The sequence below is a fragment of the Clytia hemisphaerica genome, unplaced genomic scaffold (genome assembly GCF_902728285.1).
Source record: "Clytia hemisphaerica strain Z4C2 unplaced genomic scaffold, Clytia hemisphaerica genome assembly, whole genome shotgun sequence".
Classification (NCBI taxonomy): Eukaryota; Metazoa; Cnidaria; class Hydrozoa; order Leptothecata; family Clytiidae; genus Clytia; species Clytia hemisphaerica.
In genome coordinates, this window is record NW_027103737.1 from 296,770 (window position 1) to 309,346 (window position 12,577).

Sequence of the window (12,577 nt, forward strand, 5' to 3'; positions counted from 1 at the left end):
GATTTTAAAGTCGTTTCAAGAGTGGCACTTTACCTCAATTACACCACATCTTGACCTATTACTCATTCACAGTTATTATAGGCGATGAAAGGCGAAAAGAAGAAATTTATAGTGGGCATATAGTTTACAAGGAGGAAACTGTTTGAAATAGTAAGTTTCAACATTTCCACTTTTAAGACAACTTTGCTAACAAATATAACCTTAATCAAGTTAGAACTTAATCGATATCTCGAATTCTTTAATTTTCATATCGATTTGTATTCAGCCTTCCTCTTCTTTCTCCACAGCCAACACAACCCATCATGCTCAATTTGATGCGAATACCAAACTTACCATAGGGCGGTTGATGAATGCAAACGGTGCACCCATCCCACCTGTACGAATACTTACAGAAAAGGTATATAAACAATATCAACTCTTACACCAAAATTACGCTTTGGGTTCAAGCTAACCAGAGTCCAATCATTATATTTGAAACCTCATCGGGCCCTCATGTATATCCACAACTTTAATAGGTGTTTTTTGAAATGGGTACCCTATGGTAACTTATCAGTTACTCAAATTTATTTTTTTAACATGAACTATATGCTTTCATTAGACACACCCTGCATCATAACACCATCAGTACAATCGGGATATTTGAGAAAAGAAGTTTTTTTGAGGATCCCGCTAAAGATTGGGTCGTTGGAAGGACAATTTTTTCTAATTCAGATATAACCAAGTTCCCCTATTCTCAATTTTTCAGAACGATAGTCGACGGAAGGTGAATCTGAAATTGCAAAGTCAGCGAAATTGAATACGAAAAATCGACGTTAACGAAGATTCAAAATGGCGGTGCTAATACGATTAAATCAAGTTCCAATTTGATATTCAAGGTAATATTCTGAAGTAGGTTAATTGGTTCAGAGTTGAAAATTTAGCACTATCCATTTATATTTTCTAATTATTACGCATATTAAGAAAATGCTAAAATATTTTCATCGATCTTTTCACGCGTAGCTTCCAAAATAATTACTTATAGACCTTTTCAAACAATACGTCCGAGCAACGCTCACCTCGTTTTCAACTATTGCTATGGTAATTGAGTTTATAAGAAGTTTACTCTATTATTAACAAAGGCAAATTGAAAACTCGATGGATTCAATCACCTGGTAATGGTTTCGAAAGAGGCATTCGTTGCACTTGGAAGCATATTAGGCTAAGATATGGGAAAATTAAGCATATGGCAAGCATTACTTGAGCCTATTCGTAATTATAAAAACTAAGTGCCCTGAGTGTTTAGTCATCAAGTACAAAAATAACTTTCCAATTTCTATTTCTTAGTGGACTGGAACACGTGTGAGCTGCAATCTTTGAGCGGCTCGTTTTGAGATAAAGATAAAGTGTCCAACGAAATGGAGCCTATTTGTATCATCATTAAAACAGAAGGAAAAAGTACAGGTTAGAAAATTTATTTTCTATCTCTTTTCTTGAAAAAATTCATGATAGACACAAATACAACGACTCAAAACATTAGTTATAACTTTACTGACTTTTCTACCCTTTACGTCACTTGCGCCAATCAGCTGTTATAAGGCGATGACGTAACTTCAAAAGTCATTGCTACATGCATACAAAGTGAGATCAATATCGATGCTTATTCGCGAAGATAGTGGGTTTTTTTCCTGTAAACTTTTTTCGCGCAAAGGCACTTATTTTATAGCTAGACTAAATTTCATCCTAAGTTCATTAGCGGAATTACGTGGGAACCATGTGAGAGGAATGAGAGTGATTCCCAGAGAGTGATTCCCAGGAGAGTGATCCCATGAGAGTTGGTTCCCATGAGAGCCCATGAGTGATGAGATTTCCCATTGGTTCATGAGAGTGGTTCCCATGAGATGGTCCCATGAAGTGAGTTCCCATGGAGTGGTTTCCCTGAGAGTGGTTCCCATGAAAGGGATAGCGGTTCCCATGAGATTCCCATGAGAGTGATTCCCATGAGAGTGGTGGATTCCCCATGAGATTCCCATGAGAGTTCCCATGAGAGGTTCCCATGAGAGTGGTTCCCATGAGAGTGGTTCCCATGAGTGGTTCCCATGAGAGAGGAGGATTCCCATGAGAGTGTTCCCATGAGAGTGGTTCCATGAGAGTGTTCCCATATTCCCATGAGAGTGGTTCCCATGAGAGTGGTTCCCATGAGAGTGGTTCCCATGAGAGTGGTTCCCGTGAGAGTGATTCCCGTGAGAGTGGTTCCCGTGAGAGTGATTCCCGTGAGAGTGATTCCCATGAGAGTGGTTCCCATGAGAGTGATTCCCATTAGAGTGATTCCCATGAGAGTGGTTCCCATGAGAGTGACTCCCATGAGAGAGATTCCCATGAGAGAGATTCCATGATAGTGATTCATGAGATCCCCATGAGAGTGGTTTCAACATAGTATCGAAAACACAATTCATTCATTGGGACTTAGAATGAAAGCTGATTAAAAGCCTATTTGAAAACAATCACTAGTTTTTATTAGAAAAGTAATAAGGATTAAAATCTTTCTAATTTCAAATCTTAAAATCAATTTTGACTTGGTTTGATGGTTTGACAGAATCGGTATGTCAATTTGGGACTGAGGCGGAAATCTTAAATCTAGCTATGCTAAGAAATTGAAAAATTGAATTTCATAAACGATCTGCCTGAAGCTGAAGCTTTCCTCGGGACCATGTTGATTATGGCGTTACGAGCATCAGTTTTTAGAAACGAACTTAGGTTGAAATATCTGGATTTTTGAAATGAACAACTTTTTGATATGATACCTATCATTTTACTTTATTTTTGCAGCGGAAATACATTACTAACCCGTCAAAAAACCGGAAACTTGACCCATTTTTCTATGCAGTGCGAATTAACGCAAGATTTTGCCTTTTCTGAACATTTCATTCCAATGCCAATCAGTTTATCAGTGTGTTGAAGGGACATAAAAAAACTGTCAAGTTTAGTTTATTGAAAAATTATTGGACGAATGCCAAAATGACTGTGAGTTGTTCCTGCTTGTTTGAGATTAAAAGTATTTTAGTCTTTTACGACTAGTCTTTTCGTTTTTATGAGGTATCAATCGATACTGTACACAAGGGATAGTATGTGATTTCATTTGGAACGAAAAAGTCTAGATTGTAATTTCATACTTGGTGGAAAAAAATATGGCTGGTTGGATGTATTTTTTTTTGCTTTGCTTTGCTTATGTTAAGGTTGGCTGTCCCTGATGACTTGATATCCGAACGCCGTTGTACATCGATATTATTAATATTTACTCAGTTGAGCTAAATCTGATATAATAGCTTGTTCCATACAAACCTTTGGGATGCGTACGTGAATAACAAAAACGTTTGTTCCTAGGGTGAATATCTACATTTTCTTTCCATTATGCCCTGGGAAAAAGCCTTCAAAATAACATCTCATGTTAGGTAGAATTCTTTAACATGATGGTGAACATTTTATCGAAATCCGAATTGGGATAGAAATTCTATTGGTTCCAGGTCGAATAATCCAGTTGGGTTGGTATTGGAGTGCAATTTCTTTCCATTGAATTTCAAATGGGGATAAAAAAAGTCAATTCTCAAGTGGGGATGAAATTTTTGGTTGTATTTTTTCACATGGGGAACGAAATTATGGCCAAAATTTCCAACTGGGTCTGTGACACCGGGAGCTGTGATATAGGCTCACTGTATACTGCTTAGCTTTATAGTAAGAATTGATTTTGACATAGTTTTCACTAAGGAAAAACTAATGTATTGAGGGCCATTTTGTTTTTTTGTGCACCACCACTCACTAAAAACAAGTCTAGGCAAATTTCTTCAAAAAAACATATTTTTGGGAGGTTTGGGTTTCTACTCAATTTTCTGTTTATCAGGTGGTTTTTTGAACTTGAACTTGTTCGGTAAGTGTAAAAAAGGTCGAGGAATTTTTTGTCTATAAGAATATATTAGAAATCATAATAAAAGGAAAACGCAGCTTTAGCTTTGGGATAGGTACTCTATGGGGAAGCAACTTATATAGGACAACGAGAAGAAAAAAATCACACATTTAAATGATGTCAGTTATAACCTCATTTTTACAGTACCTGTTTCTTGACAATCAATTGAATTTTAGAGCTACAGTAATAATTATTCTTATGGTAAAAAGATGGTACAAGTTTTTAACCGACACACAGGGATCCAACTATGCAAAACTTTTGTCTTTTGGTTTTAGATATGTACTGATACTGATACTGAAAGAAAGTAGTGTAGATGTTAGTCTACTACAATATTTTCTTATGGAAATCTGTAGAGATTGGTTCTGGAGATTAATATGGTGTAGTTAAAGTCTTTTATGGCTGGTAGAATGGCAGAGGAAAACATTTTACTTGAAGACGAAATGCAAGGATAAGAAAAGAAATCCTAAGACGGAGTGGTACGAGATATAGGAAAAGAGAGCTTTCAAATGCAGTCGTTTAAAAACTGATGCAAGCACCACTACGCCGGGGGGGGGGGGTACATTTTTTTTTATAGGAACGTCAAAAAATTTCGAAGCCTTCGGATGTTCTTAGTTTTTGGATTTGAACCTAAAATGTTCTTAAAGGTTTCTTATTTTCAGCATTTTTGAGCATGTTGATGTGATTTCTTAAGAAAATGCATGTTTTTAAGTCTCCAAGCCTTAGAATGTGTTCTTAATTTTGGGCTCGAAGCTTATGTTCTTATATATTTGTCTTATAAAAAAAAACGTGTACTATGGTTGGCAGATGAGGGGTATGTGCAGATGGGACCCGAGAGCCGACCCTTAGAGAGTCGAAAACAATCTGATTTTTTTGAAAAATTTCTTCGATTTTTGAAAATGCCTCCCCTTAGGAGACTTTTTTCACAATCTTTTTACTCTAATCAAAAAGATTTCCTACAAACGTGAATTTTCCAGACCCTTAGACGAATTAATTTTTTTTCTGATTTTTTTAGAGAGACTTGAAAGGTGAAAAACCAAACCTTACCGTCCCATACCCAGCGTCATTTTGCCTAACCCCCCCCCAGGACCACACGCGTTCGCGTAAACTTGGAGGGCCCTGTAGGGCCGTGTTATAGTTAAAAAACTTCTCTTCTAGGGCAATGATGTAAAATCTATATGTTTTATATAAAATTTTTTTATCTATTTAAAAAGATATGTAGAGATTAACGCAACATTTGATCAAATAAAAAGTCAATATAGAAAGGTAGAAAGTAAAAAAAAAACAACAAAAAATTTGATTTTAATTTTGAATTTTAATATTTACTTTGAAATGATATGATCCAAATGCATGGGCTTGCTTGATTATATCTGGAATTTCTGGAACTACTGTAAGATTTTCCCGATTTGAGCCGTATTTAGAGTCGATTTAGGTGTTTCACTAGACCATATAATTTAGGCATTACTAGTGTTTTGGCGTTGGGTTAGTGTGTGCCCGACTTCGAATCCTTTCCTAAGAGAAACTAATTTTGCTGAAAAGGTGTGGACGATAAAGGTTGGGTTTGTCACCATCCAAGTCTCTATGAATTACCAAACAGTAGCGTGGGTGGGTAGATCAAGGATGGGCAGGCAAAGGTGGGGGTAGATCGGTATTCGATACCAAAATTGAAGTTAATTCAGGTCATTTTAGAAACATTTAGGAAATGCGAGGGAAGCGAGCAAGAAAAAATTGCGACATTGCTCATCGAGATGGATTGAGTAAAGTCAATTACAGTATAATGACATTGAACAAAATTTTTGACAAAAAAAGAACAAGAAACAAGATGCTAAAAATTGAATAAGAGAACGGAAAACCATCAAGGAACCTCGAACTTTCATCGAAAATGGGAGCTTATCGAGTGATAGAATGTCGAATAGTAGAAAGTAACGGATAAAGATATAAATTTGAAGGAAGCTAGTTCGTGCGAATGAAGCAAGAAAAAAATATTGGGAGTTTTTGTTTTGAATATTGTTTTCACCAAATTGGTCGTGGGGCGCAGTTAGATCTCCCTTCAAAAATCGTCTTATAACTTAATTGCGAGCGAAGGGAGCAAAAAAATTTCATGATTTTTCAAGTTATTTCTGGTCTTTGGGCGCAATTTAAAGCGCCTTTTAGGGTAATTTTAAGAGTTGGGAGTTCAAAACTCCACTGGGATGGTGGCCCCCTGCCAAAACGCCAAATGGTCGGTTAGAGAGCGTCAACTGTATTCACGGCAGAAATGTCAAGCAGCCCTTGGTGAGACCTTGCCTTATCAAAATTGCAGCATGATTCTTAAAATTGGCGTCCCCGAGTGTTCCTTAATTTGTACTAATTTACGTGTGAGTGCTTAAACATATCGGTCATAATTCACAGGGAAAAGGATAGGCGTGGCCAGAGGGAAAATTTTTGAAAGCTCCCAACCATATGCAAACTAAAAAAGCGATGAGAATTTGATACTATCAAGCAAGCGCGCAATGTTGGGCAGGCGAATCGTCCGTCTTCAATACACGCAGATCTGAAGCTGACGGTATTCAAAAACATAAACGATTATAGGTAGTATGGTGTAACATGATATATAATATCTATTAGAAAAAAATATTACATCAGACTTTAGGCAGGACGCAGTCTTGGTGTTTTTGTTTTTAAGAGATATGGATTGGCCGTTCTAGGTACAAGTGGAGCTAGGCCGAACTATTTTTCTGGTTTCAATGGTTTTATAGGTGCTCCAGTGTTTTCGCTTGTTTTTACAAGCCACTGCCTATTTTAGCAAGTGATTTTAGGAGAAAGGGGTTAGCAGGTCGCTAGTCCCCTTGGCAGAGTACTCCCTAAAGTTTAAATGTCTTGATCTTATTGTAAATTATGTCGAGTGAAAATTGTATAATAAATTCTTTTTAAAAAATGGATTGGTAGATTGCCTTTAATACATATAGTTTCGAACTCAGTAGTTTCGAACTCAGTAGTTTTCCTTAAAGATATGTTAAGTGAGTACTAGGGAACCATGCACTTGACTTTATGTTACAGCTAGAACAAAAAATTGTCCTAGGTTTTTTTCAAAACGCCCCAGTCATAAAGTCGGTGGTGCATTAAGATATCAATGGTAACATAACTCACTCTTAAGGAAATAGAAGGTTGGAATTTAAAGATTTATATATAAAGTATTAAGTTTCTCACCGGTAATGAAAGCGTTGTTTAGGTTTGAATTTGAATTGATGCCATGTGCTTGGGTTATTGGATTTTTGGGGTTATTGGATTTTCGGTCTTCTCATGTGATATCCTCGTGGTGAAAGAAGGATTTTCCTCATGTGGACCCGTTGGTTTTTGTTAATTTCTGTTCATTTCTGTTAATTTGTTCATTGTTCTCCGTAATTTTCTATTGTTAATGTTAACTTCGGTTGTTCTTATTGGTTCATTTTTGGTTTGATATTGGTTCATTTTCCAATGGGGTCGGTTTTAGGTTGTTTGATTGGTTAATTTATAATTTCTATTGTTATTTTAATTGCGGAACTAATTATTTTAGTTGCGGAACTAATATTCAAAGCAGCGCGAGCGCTACTTTGGCTTTTTGCGGCTGTTTTGTTAATATTTTGGTTTTCGTGCTGTGATTTCGCATTTTTTTTTGTAAATTCTTTTTTTGTGGGTGTTCCTGTTTTTTGCTGTCATTTTGTTATAAAAGAGGGTTCGCTGGCAGCTAGTCCCCTTAGACAGTGTATTTATAATTGTTTTTGCTAATAGGTTTCGGAATTAATCATTATTCATTCAAAAAATTGGGCAAGTGTTATTTTGTGGCTTTATTATGGTTGTTTATGTGCTGTGATTTCTCAATTTTTTAATTTTTAGAAACTTTTAATTGCTTGATGTTTTATTGGCATTTTGAGTACTTAAAATTGTTTTGTGGTATATTTGTGGCTGTTTGTTGTTGTTTGTTTTCCTTTTTGTTCGTGTGCTGTGATTTCTCAAACTTGTATTCTAATTGTTCCATGTGCTATGATTTCTCTACGATATTGTAATTCTCTAAGAATTTGATATTTGTGATGTTTTTGTTTGGGTTATCATTTCGGATATTCATTAATCGAATTGATTAGTTGTATGGGTGATCATTAATCGAGTTAAAATGTAGTTGACATGTGCGAAAACTTTTATCTTTAGCATTTAACATAGGGAATTTGATTTGTTTCGATGTACCATGTACGATTTTGTTTCTTGTATTATTATGAGTTTGATAATTATTCAACCAATCTTTTTGGGAGATGCTAAGAAGGGGGTGGCGGGGATCTAAGGAGGGAGTGGAGGGGATGGAGCACTATAATGGAGATAACATCAGTGGTGTTGTGGTGGTATTTTCTTGTATATCATTAGAAACTATAAAATTATAGAAATATTATTAATATATAATTACATATAGGGGGGTATCATTAAACTTTCTTTTTCATTGTAGATTGGTAAGCTCACAGTTTTGTAAATTTTGTTTTTGTTAAGATATCTTTTAGATTCTTGTGTCGTTTGTAAACTATTTGAGGTCTATTTTTGAAAATGTTGCTTAATGTGTTGTCCTCCATGATGATATTCCAATGTTTGTAAAGTATTTTTTGGATCCTTGTATGGTGTTCACAATATTTCACGATAAAAGGTAAGCGATTGCTTGATAACTTTTTTAGATTTGTTTTGGTTCTGTTGTTGTAATAACGGATATTATGTGCTTTGTTTAGTCCTTTGTTTTGTTCCAGTTTTGTAATCTTGTTTATGTTCTTTTTTATTAGGTGTATGGGGTATCCTCGTTGGGATAGGTTGGTTTTTAGTTGTTCTAATTCTTTATTGAGATAGATGTTATCCGTGGTTAGATATCTGTATCTTAGTGCTTGGGTGTGAATGATGTTTTCCTTTGTATGTGGGGGATGATAAGAAGTATAGTGTAAAAGCGAGTTTTTACAAATTTGTTTTTTGAATAATTTACTTTTAAAAGTATTTGAAGATTTGTCAATATAGATAGTTGTGTCTAAAAAATAAATTTCTTCCTTTGAATATGTGTATGTAAATTTAATTGTCGAGTGTATATTATTAATATGGTCTATAAATGTGTAATTCATCCAAAGTACCTTTCCAAAGGATGAAAATGTCATCTAAGAACCTTTTATAAAGGCTTATGTGTTTCGTGAAATTTGCAGTAAGAATTTTATCAGTTTCTAGTTTTCCCAGGAAAAGATCAGAGTATGGTGGGGACATTTTTGTTCCCATTGCACATCCGTGTTTTTGTTTATATAAATCCTTGTTCAGGAGGAAATAGTTATTCTCAAGTACAAAGTGAAAAAGTGTTTTTAATATTCTGTTATTTGGTGTAAAACTTGGTGTCACTTGTTTGTACTTATCTATATAGTGTAGACATGCCTCGATACCTTCCTCATGTGGAATATTTGTATAAAGTGATTTTACATCGATTGATACCAGATAGGTTGTGTCTCTTACTTTTTTATTTACAATTGTTTTCAAGAAGTCTTTTGTATCGTTGATATGTGAGTTTAATTTATGTGTTAGTGGTTGTATGCATTTGGTTAAAAATTCGGAAATGTGTTCGTTTACCGAGTTTACGGTTTACAGTTTAGCTGTAACATAAAGTCAAGTGCATGGTTCCCTAGTACTCACTTAACATATCTTTAAGGAAAACTACTGAGTTCGAAACTACTGAGTTCGAAACTATATGTATTAAAGGCAATCTACCAATCCATTTTTTAAAAAGAATTTATTATACAATTTTCACTCGACATAATTTACAATAAGATCAAGACATTTAAACTTTAGGGAGTACTCTGCCAAGGGGACTAGCGACCTGCTAACCCCTTTCTCCTAAAACCAAAGGGGACTGGCTAGCTACCAGCTAACCCTTTTCATTTTTTATAACACTGACGAAATGCCAATAAAATCAAGTTCTAAAAATTAAAAAATTGAGAAATCACAGCACATAAACAACCATAATAAAGCCACAAAATAACACTTGCCCAATTTTTTGAATGAATAATGATTAATTCCGAAACCTATTAGCAAAAACAATTATAAATACACTGTCTAAGGGGACTAGCTGCCAGCGAACCCTCTTTTTATAACAAAATGACAGCAAAAAACAGGAACACCCACAAAAAAGAATTTTAAAAAAAATGCGAAATCACAGCACGAAAACCAAAATATTAACAAAACAGCCGCAAAAAGCCAAAGTAGCGCTCGCGCTGCTTTGAATAATTAGTTCCGCAACTAAAATAATTAGTTCCGCAACTAAAATAACAATATAAATTATAAATTAACCAATCAAACAACCTAAAACCGACCCATTGGAAAATGAACCAATATCAAACCAAAAATGAACCAATAAGAACAACCGAAGTTAAAATTAACAATAGAAAATTACGGAGAACAATGAACAGAAAATTAACAATGAACAGAAAATTAACAAAACCAACGGTCCACATGAGGAAAATCCTTCTTTCACCACGAGGATATCCACATGAGAAGACCGAAAATCCAATAACCCAAAAATCCAATAACCCAAACATGGCATCAAATTCAAATTCAAACCTAAACAACGCTTTCATTACCGGTGAGAAACTTAATACTTTATATATAAATCTTTAAATTCCAACCTTCTATTTCCTTAAGAGTGAGTTATGTACCATTGATATCTTAATGCACCACCGACTTATGACTGGGGCGTTTTGAAAAAAACCTAGGACAATTTTTTGTTCTAGCTGTCCCTAGTACTCACTTAACATATCTTTAAGGAAAACTACTGAGTTCGAAACTACTGAGTTCGAAACTATATGTATTAAAGGCAATCTACCAATCCATTTTTTAAAAAGAATTTATTATACAATTTTCACTCGACATAATTTACAATAAGATCAAGACATTTAAACTTTAGGGAGTACTCTGCCAAGGGGACTAGCGACCTGCTAACCCCTTTCTCCTAAAATCATGGATTTGGAGGATCATATCTACAGCAATTGTCATCAAACCAAAATGCCAATTTTGAAGGTAATTTTTCTCAGATTAAGGTGGTTTTTACACAGTAGCGCTATACCAAGGGCAGCCCACCTCATATTTCGTGTGGCCGATTTTTTTACTAAAATGCTCCTCGGAACACAACTTCTGGATACACTCTCCTGGTTTAATCCCACAAAAAGAGTAGCATCCAAAATGAATAGTCAAATAAATTAACAGGCAGGGAGCGTTTAAAGACAGCTAAGAGTAAAGACAAGAATTCTATTTTGGATGCATGTATATACCCCTATGGATTGCACATACCCGTCACCATGCTTGAGTACCCCCGCATGAGCCAACCCATAATTTAAGTTTGATAATTATCCTTTTTTTATCTTTTCCTTGTAGGCAAATGGGTGCAATCGAAATCAATAATCGACAGTAACAGCAATCTAGTTAAAAAGATTTATTTGTATCGTAAGCTTAAAAATGCTTATGATTGTAAATATCTCATCGATATTGTGGCCAACAAAACGGAAACCGTTAAGCTTCTTACACTTCCTGGAAGCAAAGATATGCTGATTAACAACCTTAAGGCTTTTGGTTTTCAGCTATTTGGAAACCAATCTGATTTGATCCACATATTGGCAGTAGCAGTTGTTAACCTCTTGAATAAAACTCGCGACGAATCATTAATCAGCAACTTAAATGTTAAGAAAATTACAAAGAATTCCAGTGCGGAAAACGTGAAAGAAATTTTTCAGGCTGTCAGCCTTTCAGCTAACATCCAAGAATTAGTTGATTTCATTTCAATTGGACTTATCGTTTACACGGGCTTTGTCGATGTTCCTGTGATAACAATTCTGCCCTCCACGTGTGTATCCGTTAAATCCTCTATCGATATTGCATACCTAAATCAATCTTTTTACTTGTGTGCTGATGACACAAATGACGGCCCTCCTGCTAAAAAAGTCAAAACTGGGCCATGCAGTTGTGGCAAACCAAATTCTGAGCGAAAATATTGTCGCGACGCCTTTGCTTACAAATCAAGATGTCCATGCTTTAATTCCAGTACTGGTTGTTCGGGTTGCAAGTGTAATTGTTGTGATAATCCGTTTGGAACGAATCAGGGAAACCCCATGAAAGAACCCCGAAAGAGAACTAAGGCACAGCTACCCACCAAGAGAAGAACAACAGCAGAGCATCTTAGTAGTGTTGGCGAAGAAGCTCGTAAAGGGTGTTGGTCTGATGTTGAAATAGTACTTCTTTATGAACTCATACACAAGTATGGGGAGTATAACAACTCTAAAATTCTAAAAGCCTTTAACTTACAGGCTGTTGAATTGAGAAAGCTCTCATACCAGATAGACACTAAGTCGACAAATCAAATAAGTGCTAAAGTTGCAAGCTCAGAATCAAGAGAGTGGTTTTCAGGTATTTTAACAATGATGTTGAAGTGTTAGTAATTGACGCTAAAAAACCAAAACTTATTTTTGTTGTTTCTACATCTTATTTTTCTATTATGTAGTATCCGAACTCTAGATTATTTTTTATTTTGATGTTTCTGCCATTACAGCTCTGTCTAGCTAGATACTTGCAGGGTTCGAAAATTTCTAGCTTCCCACAATATTTGACTTGTCAAACACGCATGCATTATCTTCT

The 12,577-nt window shown here is 35.3% G+C and overlaps 1 protein-coding gene across 1 annotated transcript; it reads left to right on the forward strand.

The window, feature by feature from the left end:
* The first annotated feature begins 10,916 nt into the window (after positions 1-10,916).
* On the forward strand, positions 10,917-12,577 carry LOC136805141 (uncharacterized). Its single transcript, XM_067061708.1, has 2 exons — positions 10,917-10,969; positions 11,324-12,577. The coding sequence occupies exon 2, from the start codon at positions 11,491-11,493 to the stop codon at positions 12,376-12,378; it is 888 nt and encodes a 295-aa protein (XP_066917809.1). The 5' UTR covers positions 10,917-10,969; positions 11,324-11,490; the 3' UTR covers positions 12,379-12,577.

Excerpts from the sequence above, each read along its gene's own strand:
- LOC136805141 (XM_067061708.1), top strand. The coding sequence starts at position 11,491 with ATGCTGATTAACAACCTTAAGGCTTTTGGTTTTCAGCTATTTGGAAAC.